The 17,611-nt window shown below is 33.7% G+C and overlaps 1 protein-coding gene across 5 annotated transcripts in view; it reads left to right on the forward strand.

Annotated features, from left to right (window-relative positions):
* VPS13A (vacuolar protein sorting 13 homolog A) overlaps positions 1 to 17,611 on the forward strand; it is a 237,539-nt gene that overhangs the window by 160,889 nt on the left and 59,039 nt on the right. For all 5 annotated transcript variants that reach the window (XR_004480053.2, XR_004480054.2, XR_007477790.1 and 2 more), the window contains exons 44-50: positions 141 to 396; positions 1,742 to 1,902; positions 6,823 to 6,926; positions 10,640 to 10,922; positions 12,902 to 13,297; positions 13,561 to 13,665; positions 13,786 to 13,932. Coding sequence is in view for 1 of the 5 variants with exons in the window: in XM_004285838.3 (XP_004285886.1) it covers positions 141 to 396; positions 1,742 to 1,902; positions 6,823 to 6,926; positions 10,640 to 10,922; positions 12,902 to 13,297; positions 13,561 to 13,665; positions 13,786 to 13,932 (1,452 nt within the window). In the remaining 4 variants the exon portion in view is untranslated. The remainder of the gene's footprint in view (positions 1 to 140; positions 397 to 1,741; positions 1,903 to 6,822; positions 6,927 to 10,639; positions 10,923 to 12,901; positions 13,298 to 13,560; positions 13,666 to 13,785; positions 13,933 to 17,611) is intronic.

Below are 17,611 nucleotides of genomic sequence, written 5' to 3' on the forward strand. Positions count from 1 at the left end.
TACTAGTCTGAGTTAACCCTTTTCTTTTATTGAACAAGAAGTTTTTGTTAACTTAGTTATTTGTCATATGTCCAGTAGTGTTCTGCTTGTCGTTTAGTTTTCTACATTTTCTTTTATTTATGATAACCCTTTCTTATTAGGCATTTACAGAAGCTGCCACTGGATCTTCAGCCGCCTTCATAAGGGATCTAGCACCATTTATGATTTTAAATTCTCTTGGACTTAGTATCTCTGTTTCACCAAGTGACTCTTTTAGTGTGCTCAGCGTACCTATGGCAAAATCATATGAATTGAAAAATGAGGAGAGTTTAAGTATGGATTATATCCGAACTAAAGACAATGATCATTTCAATGCAATGACCAGCCTAAGCAGCAAATTCTTCTTCATTCTTCTTAGTAAGTGATAAATTACCTTCCTGGGGCTTTAATTTCTTTTAAGTTACATTTTATATCCCATTTTACTCATTTGTGGTATCTCACAGGTTTTTTATCTCCTTTCTAATATTTTGCAAATTTCATTATTTCCTTTGCAGGGCTTTGCTTGCTGTTGTCACTTTATCTTTGTATTTCAAATTCTGACTTTCTTTGGCCACTGCTTTATTTAGAGTATGGTAATTTACTACTTTATGTTTTGGAGAGGAAAATTATTAAATCTCATCCTCAGTCAGCATTTACAGACTTAGCTATAGGTGGTTGTTTTAATCACTTTTAGTATAACTCAGTAGAATTGCACCAGTTTTGCAACTGAACGAATTCAGAATAAGGTTTGAATTCATGAAATGGCACAGGGTAATGGTTTTGGGGTTTGTAAATGGTTTTTGTGTTCTGCCTATTGAGGTAGAGGTTTTTTTCCTTTGTCCTTTATGTTTCCCAGAAGCTTTTCATTTTCATGAGAGGTGAAAGTAAATACATTTTTAAATTATCATAGTATATAGTCATTGTGAAGTTAAATATTAAATAGTCCCAAAGCCTCACTGACACCACTTTCTGACACTCTGACATTTAAGTAGTTATGGAAGGGAGGATATTAGAAAGGTTAATTAGACATGGAGGAGGGGTACTAAAACTGATAGCTAATACTTTTTCCTAGTCAGGAAATGATTCATAACAGTGGCTAGGTTTCAGATGTTGTCCCAGCATTGTCCATGAATTATTCTCATCAATTTTACCTCTGTTTGTTTTTAAACTGACATTTTTATGGGATAGTAGGGAAGAAGGTTATATAAATAGATAATTCACCCCAATACAATATATGTATATATATATATTAGATACAACTGTAAAATTTTAATCAAACCTTAGATATCACAAAGTGTCACAGGTTGGTGGAAAAACTTAAAAACTGAAAAATTGCAGCTACTTGGTAGTTGCCAATGACTGCCTGAATGTATTAGGCTCTGTTTATTATGACAGCAAACCAGAGAACAGTGTTCTTGTATTTTCTAGTAATTTCTCTCATCAGTCAGTTATTTTTAAAAGGTTATGTTGTTGTCTTAGGTTAAACTACTGAATGAGATTTCTTTTTCAATTAAAAACTTTTTTTGGTAAAATGCTTTGAAGGTTTTAAATGAATGATGTAGGTATGTATTGTGGATTCTTAAAATATCCCATTGTGTAGCTTTCAGTGATAATTATTCATAAGTTTAAGAAATCATCTGATGTTTCTGGTTTAAAGTGTCTACTTAAAATTAATATATGATGAATTATAATAAAAACTTTCAAACATGTATATTTAATTTAGCACCAGCTAACCACTCTACTGCTGATAAAATCCCTTTAACAAAAGTGGGACAACGACTGTACACTGTAAGACACAGAGAGTCTGGAGTTGAAAGATCTATTGTTTGTCAAATTGATGCAGTGGAAGGAAGTAAGAAGGTAACAATTCGCTCCCCAGTGCAGGTACGGAATGATTCATTTTTTTGTGAGGTCATATTGTGTATATTTGTATGCTAATTAAAAAAAAAAAAACTAAAGCAAATTACTACCAAAAGAATACAAACTGTAATAGAAATATAGCTAATAGCAAAAAGAATAATCATTATCAGTAATTATACTACTGTAATACAAGCAGTTGTAGGAATATTTTGTAAATGTTTTTGGAATATTATTTTGTAAAAAAAACAAAAACCAAAAAAGTCAATATTTTGTTTTAGCTCTTTGTAGTATGTATTTATTCTTTCGTTTCAATTAGAGAATACAGTGAGAGAAATTTGTACACCTTTATTGAGGTAAAATTGATGTAGAATAAACTGCATATATTTAAAGTTGATGAATTTTGACAAAAAATACACATATGAACCTTCATCGCAATCAAAGTAATAAACATACTTATCACCCCAAAAAGTTTCCTCATCCCCTGTCTGCCCATTCCCATGCATCCACTTATATGTTCTTGTGGTGCGTTAGTTACACAATATAGAATTTTATGTAAATGAATGAAGTACAGAATGGAGTCTGGCTTCTTTCACTCAGGATAATTTTGTATGTGTCAACTTTTGTGTATTAATGTTGTTGCATGCAGTTACGTGTTGTTGAGTAGTAATCTGTTCTATGTATATACCACATACCATTTTTAATGAATTTTTGTATATGCTATAAAGTGAGGGTTGAGGTTCATTTTCTTCCGCTTGTCTATTCATTTGTTCTGACCAGGATTATCCTTTTTCCATTAAATTGCCTTGACACTTTTGTCAAAAATAAATTGACCATATCTCCATATCTGTGTGTGTTTATGTCTGAGGTCTCTAATCTGTTTCATTGATCTATTTATGTCAGTACCACACTGTCTTGATTACTACTTTATCCTCAGTCTTGAAATCAGGTAGTACAAGTTGTACCACTTTGTTTTTTTTTTAAAGTTGTTTTGGCTAGCCTAAGTCCTTTCCATTTCCATTTAAATTTTAGACTTCAAGTTTTCAATTTTTATTTAGAAATTTTGATTAAGTTGGCATTTTTAATATTAATTTTTGATTTTTTCTTGCTAGTAGAAATACATTTGGTTTTTGTATTAACTTGTATTATGCAACCTTACTAGATACATTTATTCTAGTAGCTTTTTTATAGATAGAGATAGTTATGATGTCTGCAGATAAAAATATTTTTACTTCTTCCTTTCCAATCTGATGTTTATTGTCTTTTTTTTTTTTTTTGCGGTACGCGGGCCTCTCACTGCTGTGGCCTCTCCCGTTGCGCAGCACAGGCTCCGAATGCGCAGGCTCAGCGGCCATGGCTCACGGGCCCAGCCGCTCCGCGGCATGTGGGATCCTCCCAGACCGGGGCACGAACCCGTGTCCCCTGCATCGGCAGGCGGACTCTCAACCACTGCGCCACCAGGGAAGCCCTATTTTCTTTTCTCTTGTTTATTGCACTGGATAGAATCTCCAGTACAATTTGAATAGAAATTATGAAAGTGGATGTTTTTATCTTGTTCTCAGTCTTAGGGGAAAAGTATTCAGTCTTTGACCGTTTAGTATATTTTGAGTTGTTTTTTTTGTTGTTGTTGTTCATGATCCCTCTGTTCGTAGTTTACTGAGAGTTTTTAAATCAGAAATGAATGTTGCATTTTGTCAAATGATTTTCTCTGTTTATCGAGAGGATCTTTTAAAAAAATTGTTAATATGATGAATTACATTGATTTTTAATTATTATATTAAATAATGATTGACTTTTAAATGTTAAATGAACCTTGCATTCCCAGGATAAACCTCATTTGGTTTTGAAGTATTAACCTTTTAATATATTGTTGGATTGATTTGCTAAATTCACGTTTATAATTTTTGCATTTATGTTCATGAGGGGTGTTGGTATAGAGTTTTCTTGTAATGTTTTTCTTAAGTTTTTAAACGACAGTTTCACTTTAAGGGCTATTCATATTATCTGTCACTTCTTGAGTGAGCTCTTCTAGTAATTTTGTCTTTAATGAAATTTGTCAGTGAACTATTTTTGCTTTTACTTCACTTTTCTTTTCACAGGGTGTAGAAATTTAGATTGACAGTTATTTTTTCCATACTTTTAGGATGTCATTTCACTATCAACTCTATTACATTGTTTCTGACCAGAGTCTGCTGTTATTCTTAACCTTTGTTCTATGAAATGTGTGATTTTATTTTTATATACTTTTAAGTTTCTTCCCTTTATTACTGGTTTTAAGAAATTTGGTTGAGATGAATCCTACATGTTTCTTGTACTTGAGTCTTTTAAGCTTCTTGAATCTGTGGATTTATAGTTTTCATCAACTTTAGAAAACAATGTTGCCATTGTTTCTTCAAATTTTTTTTTCTGTCTTCCCCCTCTCTTCTCTTCTTCAAGTAGGTATATATTAGAGTGTTTAAACTTATGCTGTCTGATGCTCTGTTCACTTTTTCTTTCAGCTTCCCCTGACCTCCATGTTTCTGTTTCAATAGTTTCTATTATTATGTCTTTAAGTTCACTTTTCAATGTCTAATCTGTTCTTAATCTCATCCAATGTATTTTTATGTCTAGAAGTTCAACTTGCATTTTTATTTACATTTTCCATGTCTTTTTATATATCCTCAGCTTTCCCCTAACTTTTGAACATATCAAGTATAGTTATATAAATGTTTTAATATCCTTGTCTACTAATTCTGTCATGTGTTTCATTTCTGATTTGTTTCATTTTATTCATTTTTTTAATGGGTCATTTTAAAATTCTTTTTGTGTGTCCAGTAATTTTTTTACCAGTTGCTTAAAATTGTGAATTTTACCTCGTCAGGTGCTTTAGATGTATTTGTACCCCTTTATGTATTCTTGAGCTTAATTCTCCAACACAGTTACGTTAGTTGGAAAGTGATCCTTTCATTGCTTGTTTTAAAACTTCTTAGGTGAGACTCAAGCAGCCCGTAGCCTAGGGTTAATTTTGCCCCACTAGTAAAGCACTGTAACCAATACCCTTTGTACTAAACAAGATTTTACCACTTTGGTTGGTTAGAAAAGGAACTGTGTGTCAGCACCAGAGATTGTTCTGCCTGCGGCTTTCAGATGGATCTTTACTGAGCCTTCGACAGTGTACTGATGTGCATGTGCCAGACAGTAGTGTACTGAAGTCTTTGGAACAGGGGGCACTCTTAAAGTCTCAGGAGTTACCTCTCTGTAACTCTCACCTCTCCATGCAGCTATCTTCTCTCTCATGTAATGTGCTGTTAGAGTAAGCCTCATTGGCTTTCCCACATTCTAATATCTATCTCTTCAACTCAGACTGGGCTCTGTTTGACTTCTCCTTCTCCACACAGTAATCCAGAAACTCTCCAGGTAGTAAGATGAGGTGACAATCTTAGGGCTTATCTTGGTGGAGTTTTCTTTCTTCCTCCCTCCCTTCCTTCCTTCCTTCCTTCCTTCCTTCCTTCCTTCCTTCCTTCCTTCCTTCCTTCCTTCCTTCCTTCCTCTCTCTCTCTCTCTCCCCTCCCCTTCTCTCTCCCCCCTCCCTCTCTCCCCCCTTTCTTTCTTTTCTCTCCCTCTTTCTCTCTCTCTAGCCCTCCCTCCCTTCCCTTCTCTTCCCTTCCTCTCCCCCTTTCTTTCCTTCTTTCTTTCCCTCCCTCCCTCCCTCCCTCCCTCCTTTCCTTTCCTTCCTTTCCTTCCTTCCTGTGCCACCTTTTTGTCCATTACTTCATGTGTATTTTTTTTCCCTGGTGTTTTGGTTGTTTATATTGGGAAGTTATATCTGGTCTCTATTTTTCCATCAGGGCTGAAAACAGAGGTTCCTTCTCTTTCATTTTTGATTTATGATGAACTGTATTAAAAGATGACAGGGCTTCCCTGGTGGCACAGTGGTTGAGAGTCCGCCTGCTGATGCAGGGGACACGGGTTCGTGCCCCGGTCCGGGAAGATCCCACATGCCGCGGAGCGGCTGCTCATGAGCCATGGCCGCTGAGCCTCCGCGTCCGGAGCCTGTGCTCCACAACGGGAGAGGCCACAACAGTGAGAGGCCTGCGTACCGCTAAAAATAAAATAAAATAAAATATAAGATGACAATTGGGCTGCGTCATTATCGTAGATTACTTTTGAATTTTATTAAATAGTAAAACATTAATGTTAAATTTCTTATAGGTACTTTCATAGAAATGAAAATATATGTCTCTTCTTTTAAATTGGTAGAGCAGTTTATCTAGAAATAAAATATAGTGTAGTTAAGTTTATATATTTATCAGTTCTTAGTTTGCACTCAGTATGTTTTATATTTTAGTATGATTTTTAAAATATAAAGATTTTAGTAAGATATAGAAAGAATACAAGAAAATGGTGTTACTAACCAGTTTGTTTTTGTCTATCCCAAAGATAAATATAAACGGAGGTTTATCTGATAATGTGTGTTAATCAAAATAATGTTAATCTTTTACATCACTGTTGTATGCTACTCAGTGGGTGAGCTATTCCCTACACACTCTTTGATTCAATGAGTAGCATACAGCAGTGATGTAAAAAGGTAGACATTTGCCAGCCAGTGGCTTGGTTTTCACTTTTATCATATAGACATCTAAAACTTGGATATAATATTTTTCCTATTAATTTTTTCTACTATTTTTGTCTAAACGAAAAGTTATTCCTTATATCAAGTTCAAGAAGATGTTATTTTCTTCTAAGATTTTTAAAGTTTTGTTTTTGAGATTCTTTTTCTCTAAAACTAGAAACTTTCCTTGTAATTTTTAGCAAAGATAATTGCATGTTTGGATTTTTTTTTCTAATTTATATGAGCAAGATAAATATTGCCTGATAATTCCTTTGCTGGGATATTTAGATGGAATATTTTTTAAATGTCTTTAGATTCTTAGATTAATGATACTAAATGTTACTTTTCTTTCCCAGATTAGAAATCATTTTTCAATACCACTTTATGTTTATGGAGGGGACACCTTATTGGGAACGGCTTCACCTGGAAGTGAATTTAACATACCATTAGCATCTTACCGGTGATTTTTTTCTTTATCCTTTTGTTTGCCCTAAGGTCTCTTATACACTTTTTAGTTTCTGATTTAGTAGTGATATCTATCTTTAAGTTATCAAACCATGATCAAATTTATCTTGTTAATATCTCATCTAACTTATTTAAGTTTCGGCACTCTTAGAAGATTTTTTTAAAGAAATATTATTTAACTTAATGTATATAATGTATATCCTATAAATTATCTATGCTTTCACTAGTAAATATAAATTACATGCTTGCAATATAACTATCATGGCCATAGTCGTATATATTTATGATTTTTTAAAAATTTCTTACTGAGCATGAGTGGCGGCTTCTAGATTTATTTACACTATTATGAAGTGATTTTTACTTTTCTAGGGTTTTATGATAGAATTTTTAAGAAATTTCTTTAGAAAATGTAAAATATTTTATCTTTTAATCTACATATTTATCTATTAATTGTTCATTGATAGAATTGTAATGTAAATAGAGGTAGACAGTTGATCCTTCAACAACATGTGGGTTAGAGGTGCTGACGCCCATGTAGTCAAAAATATACATTCAGTTGTCCCTCAGTATCCATAGAGGATTGTTTCCAGGACCCACTGCAGATACCAGAATCCTTGGGTGCTCAAGTGCCATAGTCAGTCCTCCACACCTCTATTTCCACATCCATGGATTCAACCAACTGCTAGTCATCAAGTACTTTATTTGCTGAAAAATGTCTGCTTATGAATGGACCCGTAGTTCAAACCCGTGTTGTTCAAGGGTCAGCTGTATAGTACATATAAAATCTTTTATGTATTAAGAAAGGACTATTAAAATTGTAACAGTACTAATGATGGGCTAGTTTCTTAATCATAGGCTTAATATTACAAACAAGTATTATTATTATTTAGGATATTTAATCTGGAATTGAAGATAATCTCTTTTAGGGAGATTAAGCTCTCTTGGAGAATAAAAACTTCCTCAGAATAAGCATCATAGTTTGTTAAGTACCATTTCACAACACACTCTAGACACGGACCTTTAGACCTGTGCTACAAAAGGATGGAGGCAAAATTACAAGCAGTGCTAAAATATTCCTTACCTCTATTTATTCTGCCCCATACGTAGGAGTTCAAGATTGGGTCCCTAATGCTTAGAAGACAGCCTAGCAGCTTTAGGCACATATTTTCAGAGAGTAGACCTGCTCACCTTAATGAGTGTTTTATTGCCTAGACCTTCTAACCCTAATGAGTTTTATTGCTTAGTTCAGACTTGCTGAGGGAAAGAGTTATATTGTCTAGAGAACAACCACAAAATAGTTGTTTATAGTATCTGACCTTGTCCTAGAGAGGATTTGGGGTGGGTTATAAGAGTAGATTAAAAAGTAGCATGTAAGATATGTTCAAAAGTTTCTGTGAGGAAATCCATTTTGTCCTTGGATAATTAAAGTTAATGACACTCTGCTTTATTTTTAGTAAATATTACTATATATTTTGTGTTTCTGTCCATAGAAGAGAAAAGTTAGGCCATTAGAGTATCTTTACACTTTTTTGTTCAAGGCTAAATATTTGTTACATGGAAGTTAATCTATCTTAATTAGAATTATTAATGACTGACTAGCTTGGATTTCACATTAGATATTCTTCTAATCTAATGCTTAGATATAGATACTCATATTTAAGATGTGAGGTCTTAAATTAACAAATGGGTATCATTCTGTAGAATTTAGGTATACTTATTCTTAAATTTAATTCATTTAACAAGTATTTACCAAGTGTTTTGTTGTGTGGAAGGCACTACTGTAGGATGCCAAGAGGAATTGGCATGGCTATTCCGCTTGAGAGATTGATATATAGGTACAGAAAGTAGAAAACAATGGGTTGTTGAGAATCACAGAAAAAGTTTTAGTTGCAGAAAACTATGAAAAGGAAAGAAGGGATTAATGATTAACTCCTGAGAGACGTACATGAATTGTAGTTAAAATATAATAATGTGGAGATTAGTGGGGAAGTGCAATCTTAAATGGAAGGAATTGCATAACAAAGATAAGGAGGCATGAATGCACAGGATTTGTACAGGTCTATAAAAGACTAGGGGTTTGCCTGGAATGTAGTTTGCATGTTGGAATATGAAATTTGAAAGGTTAAGTCCACATTGGGAGAGTTGCTCGCTCATTGTCTTGCCCCCATTTATATAAATTTTATCTTCATCTTTAATATCTATTTCTTTCTTCCTCTCTCAGACCATTTGGTGTTCTTCTGTTTTAAGACCATTTAATGCATCAGCTCTTCTCACTCAAAACCTCTTGCCATTGATCATCTGTCTCTCATGTTTTCTCTTCATTCATTTCTTAAACTTTCCTTTAACCTTGCATATGTCTCTAGTTCAGCTCTACCCTTCAGAAACAAAGCTTTTGGGGAAAATTGTGACCTCTGGAAAACACTCTGCAGCCAGTCTAGAAAGAGTTAACCACACTCTTCATGCCCTTAGTCTTCAGTATACATCTGGGTTTTTTTTGAGGGGGGGTACCTATCACAGTGCAGTAGTTATCTTTTAACATTACATTTCCCATGTGATTGGTATCTCCTTAAGAGTAAAGAATGACGTACTCATTTGTTCATTTTCAGTTTTACCTTCTCATTGGTAAATAATAGTCCAATAAATGTCTTGATGGAAAAAAAATGAAATTTCAGAGAGAATGTAGAAGTAAAATAGGCTAAATCTGATAACTGATTTTACAGGTAACTATATCTATGTATGTAAGGGGGGAATAAGGAAGAGTTAATATTATTTTATAGTCCAGAGTGCCAATAGCTGGAAGTTCCTGAAAAAAGGACACACAGAGAAGTGGGTGTGGAGGGTTCAGAGTTCAATTTAGCAATTTAAGGCACCATCTGACATCATTACAGAAATATGTAGTAGATATTTAAAATTTTGGGGACTAGAGCTTAAGAAAACAATCACAGCTAGAGATAGTATTGACACTTGTCACACAGTAAGGGATAGTGTCACAATTATAGGTAATTAGTTTTACAAGTATAAAAATACTTAAGTGTTTATACTTGGACACACCTTAGGTTTAAAAAAATTATTAAACCCAAAGTACATTTGCAATGTAAACAAAGAATGTGATTTTTAAATATAAGGATTAATCATATGTGACACCTAATAATTTTATTACTGTCTTCTTACAACCACTTCTGCAACTATGCTCAACATTTCTGTAAAGCTAAGTATCTATTGAAAGCTTTCATTTGATTAACCTTGAATACCCGGTGATTAATTTTTCAGTAGAAATATATTTTTGCTTCACAAACTCAATCATGGTATGTACTTGGGATCACATATTCCAGGAAAGCCAACTTCTTTAAGTTAAGTGTTTAAGTCACAGCTGTATGTGTGTGTTTTGCATATATGACGGGTATGATTACGTATTTTCTGTGAGAAACCAGTTATTATCTTGTAAACATACTTCTAAGACAGCAAGTTTGTAAGAAAAATATTCTTCTCTTGGAAGCCAAATAACTTGATTGGTTTCCAGAAAGTTAAGATGGAAATTGGTATCTGTATGTCTATCTTACCTATCTCTAAGAAGAATGTGAAAATATAAAAATTTATTACAATAGTATGGAGGGAGATAATTTCATTGTTCTAAAGCTGTAATCAAACAATTAAACATGTATTTTCTTTTAAAGCATTTTAAAATGTATTTTTTAATCTTTTATGTAGATCACTCCTTTCCCTGAAGCCAGAAGATGAGGACTATCAAATGTGTGAAGGAATTGATTTTGAAGAAATTATAAAAAATGATGGCACTTTTCTCAAGAAGCAATGTAGATCTATAAACCCTTCCAAGAAGCCATTTATCATTAATATTGTCCCAGAAAAAGATAATTTGACATCTGTGTCAGTGTATTCAGAAGATGGTTGGGACTTACCATATATAATGCATTTGTGGCCACCTATTCTACTCCGAAATCTTCTTCCTTACAAAATTGCTTATTATATAGAGGTATTCTGGAATTTTTTAATGCCCTCCTGTCTTTGATTTTGTAGCTTTAGTTATTTAAAGTTATGAACAATAAAACAATGTTTTAAAATTCTAATAAAAATTATAGTACTGGTGAATAGACAGTACAGATATTCTTCAAATGGAAAAGAAATGTTTCAGTCATGTTATATGAAAGAAGATTAAAAAAATTTTTTTTCCACTGATTTACCTTAGGAATCTGGTTACTAAGTTGAATATAATTCATACACACAAATATGATATGCCATTTTAAAAATCATTTATGAAAGTAATAGATATTCCTGTAGAAAATTTTAGAAAATAAAGATTATTAAGATTGTCTATAATCACATTGTCTGAAGGTAGCACTTCTGATGAAGTTATCATTTCAGTTCTAAAATATATATTTTTCAGTCTTTTCCATGCATGTATATTTCATGTATATTTAAAAGATGGATACTAACTTTTCAAACATGTATGAGAATTAGTATTAAAATGATAGTACTAGACTTAAAACTTGCTACATTGTATTATTCTTGTGCTAGTTTTCTAAAAGGATTTTATGCCCTATAAAGATGCTTTTTCTTTTAAATACTGTTTGTTTTAAGGTATTACATCTGATTCCTTCCTGTTGCTGTAACAGGAATCTCTCCATCTTAGGATTTTAAGTAAATATTCCATTTGCCATTGCTTGTCAAATATAAGAAAGTAGTTCTTCATTGTAGTATATTATTTGTTTTATTGCAGTCTTTTAATTATTAATTATTGGGATTTACTCTGTTTACACTTTTCTGTTAAATTTTTTTCGGAGTGGGGGAGTGAACACATCTATGGTTTAAGAATATCTGTTTTCCATATGGTTGACAGATAACATAGTGGTTAAGAATTTACACTTTGCTGTCAGATAGATTTGAGATTGAATCCTACCTCTATCGCTTACTAGTGCTATGTCTTTAGGTAAGCTAATTTCTAAATCATTTGTCCAAGCCTATAAAAGGGGGATAGTAATAAAACTTTCATGATTGGGATATGGTGAAATCAAATTAAATAATGTTTGTAAAGGACTTAGCACAGTGCCTGACAGGCATATGGTTCCCATTTATTTACCTCTCTAGCACCACCAGCACTACTCTTCTATTTTGTGGAACATGTCAAGTATTGATAGCTTACCTTGTTTTTGCTTTAAGTAATTTAAAATCTTAAGGTGAAGAGATTCCCATGTTATAACAGGAGGGAACCAGATTAGAGTTGCTGGAAAAACAGGTGAAATACCCAGATGGAATGTCTATCTATGTTGCATTTTAATAGAACTTTTAACTTGATGCTTTTAGGGATCACATTCTGTTTGCTAGTTTCCAAAGGATATGATCACTTTTTAGAAAGACAGTTTAGCTGCTGTGTGGAAAAGGGCTTAGAGGAGATAAGAGCAGTTAGGAGACTCTTAAAGGGAGAGGTTACAGTGACATGAACTAAGGTAATGCAAGTGTGAGTGGAGAGAAATGAACAGTTTTGAAAGCTACGTAAGATTCAGTATAAACAGTGATTGGAAATGGGTTATGAGAGTTTGTTAAAAATCAAAAATGGGAGTTAGTAGGGATTGCTTATTTTGGATTACATACATTTTTCATTATTTTGTAGTTTTTACAACTAAAATCACTAGTGGATAAGATTTTTGTTTTGCTAATTATAGTGTTTTATAATCTTCATTAGTGCCAGCAGAATTTCACACTATATTATTTTATTTTATTTTCACAATAGTCCTTTGAAGTAGATCATTTAGACCATTTTACAAATACAGTAACTCAAATCTCAATTTATAGAAATTTATACAGTTGACAGAGTTAGAACATGAACATAAGTCTTCTTTTTCTGACAGAGGTATTTCAGAATCATTTGTATAGCATTTGGAATCATTAAATAGAATATTTTGGTGTATTATTCTGAAACATTAAAAATTTACTGTATTTTTTTTTTTATTATAGGGCACTGAACATAGAGTTTTTACTCTACATGAAGGCCATTCAGCCCAGATTTGTACTGTACAGTTGGATAAAGCCAGGCTGCATTTAAAATTACTTGACTATCTTAATCATGATTGGAAAAGTGAATATCATATAAAACCTAATCAACAAGATATTAGTTTCATCAGTTTTACTTGTGTTACAGAAATAGAAAAGACTGATTTAGATATTGCTATCCATGTGACTTATAATACTGGCCAGACAGTTATGGCATTTCATAGTCCTTACTGGATGGTCAATAAAACTGGTCGAATGTTACAGTATAAAGCAGATGGAATTCATCGAAAGCATCCACCTAATTATAAAAAGCCAGTTCTCTTTTCTTTTCAGCCAAAGCACTTTTTTAATAACAATAAGGTATGTGAAGTTTTTTTGACTTTCATTCTTTATCTACTTATCACTCCTTTTTGTTTGTTTAGAAGAATAAAATATTATGAAATAGGTAGAAATAACATTTGTGAAATATTTGAGGTTAAAAAGATTAAAATTTAGTCTTGGGAAGGGTTTAGTGCATTAACAGTATAATATTAGTTTAGGCTAAAAAGCAAAAAATATATCAACTTAGGTAGGAATTTTTAAAGGTACCTAAATACTAATATATTTGAAATATTTTTTTCTAGGTTCAGCTTATGGTAACTGATAGTGAATTGTCAGATCAGTTTTCAATTGATACTGTTGGTAGTCACGGAGCTGTTAAATGTAAGGGCCTGAAAATGGAATATCAAGTGAGTTCATCTTATGCTCATCAGGAAATTTTTTTTAAGCTCTACTGAGTACTTAATTTTTATCAGGATGTTATGATAATGGAATAGCTTTTGAAATGTTGCTATTTCTTTTTCCTGTAGGTTGGTGTCACTATAGATCTTAGCAGTTTTAACATTACCAGAATTGTCACCTTTACACCCTTTTTTTTGCTTAAAAACAAAAGTAAATATCGTATATCAGTGGCTGAAGAGGGAAGTGATAAATGGCTCTCTCTTGATTTGGAGCAGGTGGGTAGATGAATTTCAAAAAGGTACCTCTTTAGATTTTCATTTTTCTTTGAAGTTTGATACATGAAATCACTATGTAATGTTCTAACTCTCCACCCCCACCTCCCAATTTTGTTTCAGTTCCATGAACATTTGAGTATTTATTTGTACCAGAATAAACCAAGTAAATAATTTAATTATTAAAATCCGAACATTGTCATCTAGGAATGTGTTGCTTGATAATAGAGGTAGACATTTAATAATTACTAACCAAATGTCGTTAAATATGGCAGTAGAAGACTGGGTAAAGTATAAATGCAGCAAAGAGAAGGAAATTATTTATTCTCTTTAGGAAGCTGTTAGAGATGCCTGTATAGGGTAGGTTAAGCTAGTTATTTTAGGAAGACAGTAGTGTCTTAGGAATGAAATTTTGATTCTACTCTATCTGTAGCTATTAGGTCTCTGGGTAAGAGCTTTCTGAAAGACTGCCTGAGGTTAATAGAATACTTCTGAAGAAATTTTATTTTAAGTATGTTAGGATTATTAGAGAAGTGTTTGCTATTTTATATTCATTATGCCTTTTTGCTTTGAAACCATCTTTCTGGAATCATTCTTCTTGATGTACCATCCTTTGGCATTTCATTTAGAGCTGATTTGGAGGTAAATACCATCAGTTTGTGTTTATCCATAAAAGTTTTAATCATCACCTTTCTTTTATGATACTTTTTCTTGATAATCAATTCTATTTTTTTCTACATGTTGTAGCATTTATTATATTCTGGCTTCCATTTTTGTTGAAAATTCTGCTGTGATTCTGTCATTTCTCTGGAGGTTATCTTTCCTTTTTCTCTAGCTGCCTTCACAGTTTTCTCTCTGTCTTTGATGTTCTGCAGTCATACTACTGTTTGTCTGCATGTGGGTTCCTTTGATATATCCTGCTTGAGATACTTTATTCCTAGACCTGTAGATTAATATATTTCATACCTTCTGTAAAATTTGTAGCTATTGTCTCTTTAAATACTACCTCTCCTCTTCGTCCATTTCCTCTTTCTGGGTCTTTAATCAGATTTGTTCTAGAACTTCATATTCTTTCTTCCATATATCCTATTATCTTTTTTATATTTTCTATCTGTATAACTCTTTGCTTCATTCTGGATAAATTCTACATATATATTTTCATAGATTTTCACTTTTACTATATATATTATACAGTATATATATATATATATATATATATATATATATGCTATTTGAGCCTTCAACTGAGTTTTTTTTTTTTTTGCGGTATGCGGGCCTCTCACTGTTGTGGCCTCTCCCGTTGCAGAGCACAGGCTACGGACGCGCAGGCGCAGCGGCCATGGCTCACGGGCGCAGCCGCTCCGCGGCATGTGGGATCTTCCTGGACTGGGGCACGAACCCGTGTCCCCTGCATTGGCAGGCAGACTCTCAACCACTGCACCACCAGGGAAGCCCCAACTGAGTTTTTTATTTGAATAATTACATTTCTCATTTCTAGAAGGTGTACCTTTTTTCATGTTTGCCTGTTTGTTCGTTCTTTCAACAGTATTTATTGTGGGTACTCCTTATGTGCCTTGTGATACATCTTTTAACAAAACCACAAGTACCTGTCCTTGTGTAGTTTACATTTCAGTGGGAGTGTAGGGAAATCATTAAATGGATAATACTATAGTCAACGAGTAAAATACATAGTATGTTTAAAGGTGACAGGTCTAATAGGGAAAAAGGAAATAAGACAGGCTAAGAGGTGTTAAGAGTTCTAATGAGCAAGAAGTGGGCTATAATTTTACATAAGGTGGTCAAGGATAGGACTTACTGAGGTCACATTTGAACAAACTTGGAAAAATGTGAGAGGTACACTTGTCAAGAGTTCAGCTGAGTTGGAGCTGAGATGCCAGGTACAGGAATAGCTGATAAAGACAACAAGCTAAAATGAAAGTAACACTCAGGACTTTAATTACTTACTGCAATAGTATAAGTAAGAGGCTAAACTGAAGAAAGCACCACCTCCCCTTGTACCATTTTTCCTATGGAACAACGTTAGTTAGGGGTGAGGTGGATCAGTGAGGGTAGTGTCATTGTCAGGGGAGCCCTGAACAAATAGCTCTTACTGTTTTATGGATCTGGGGGTGGCAGAAAACAAAGGGGAAGGGCTAGGAATGGAAGAGTACTGAGCACCAAGTCAGAGTAGAGAAAAAGCATCTTGAAGTTCCGCCTCTCTCCTTGATAAAGAGGTGTTGCAGAGATTCTTGAGGAAGGCCTCTGCCAAAGGCCCTGGTAAAGAGGCCTCTGGACAAAGATGCCTGTAGTAGGAATGCAGATATTTGTAAGGGCATGGCTAGAAGTGGGGGCTGAGTTCTTGAGAATGCAGTGCGCTGGCTGTGCACCTAGTCTGGTATGGGGAGGGCAGCTTTGCCCTGTGAGACCTGCCAGATAAAGGTAAAGCCTTTGTAATTACCAGTGGTCTGACCTGAAAAATTGCATATAGGTTTTTAGCCAGGAGCTGGACCCCTCAGCAGTGTGGATATCTGGGGAAAGAGCATTAAAGACAAAGGATCAGCCAGGGTAGGTGCCCTAAAATGGGAGAATATTTGGCATGGTTGAAGGATAGCAAAAGGGGCCGATATTATTGGAGAGGGAAAAGCATTTAGAAGAGAACAAGACATAACAGTGATAAAGAGTAATCATGCAGGACTTTGTGACACAAAACTTTGTGAATTACAAGGATTTTAACTTTTGCTCTGAGTGAAATGGAGAGAGCTATTGGAGGGCTCTGAACAGTGATTAAACACAGTATACTCTCAATAAATATTTGTTGAATGAGTATAGATTTTCTTTGGCAAATGTTTCATATGTGCTCATTAAGTCTGTGGACTCTTGGTTTGTTGGATGTAGAGCTCTCTATGTATCTAGATGCCAAATTATAACTGCAGCTTTGTTTTACTCTATGTATTTTCTAGGTATATCTTTTTCCATACTTTTATTTACAGTAGTTCTATGTCTTGCGTTATATGTCAATTGCAGATAAGATTATTGGGTCTTCTCTTTTTAAAAACCTAATCTGTAGCTTCTGTCTTCCAACAGTTAGTTTATATTTACAGTAATTGCAATTACAAATGCATTAGGACTTATTTTTTATTTTACTTTTTGTTATCAATTTCAGCTTTTCTCTTTTTTTAACACTTATTTAAGCTTCTGTCTTCCAACAGTTAGTTTATATTTACAGTAATTACAATTACAAATGCACAACAACTTATTTTTTATTTTACTTTTTGTTGCCAACTTCAGCTTTTCTCTCTTCTTTTTTTTGTTTGTTTTGTTTTTTAACATTTATTTATTTATTTTGGCTGCGCCGGGTCTTAGTTGCAGCATGTGGGATCTTTGTTGCAGCATGTGGTCTTATAGTTGTGGCATGCAGACTTCTTAGTTGAGGCATGCATGTGGGTCTAGTTCCCCAACTAGGGATCAAACCCAGGCCCCCTGCATTGGGAGCCCAGAGTCTTACCCACTGGACCACCAGGGAAGTCCCTCAGCTTTTCTTAAGATAAATTTCTTTTGCTAATTTAAAATCTTCACATTTTAATTTTGGCTTACAGTAGTCAACCTTAACTTAAAATGCATATTTATGATTATTAGCAGTGTTGATTTGTAAGGAAGGCTTACAAATAAGCAAGGCTTGAGG

Source organism: Orcinus orca, chromosome 6 (genome assembly GCF_937001465.1).
Source record: "Orcinus orca chromosome 6, mOrcOrc1.1, whole genome shotgun sequence".
Taxonomy (NCBI): Eukaryota; Metazoa; Chordata; class Mammalia; order Artiodactyla; family Delphinidae; genus Orcinus; species Orcinus orca.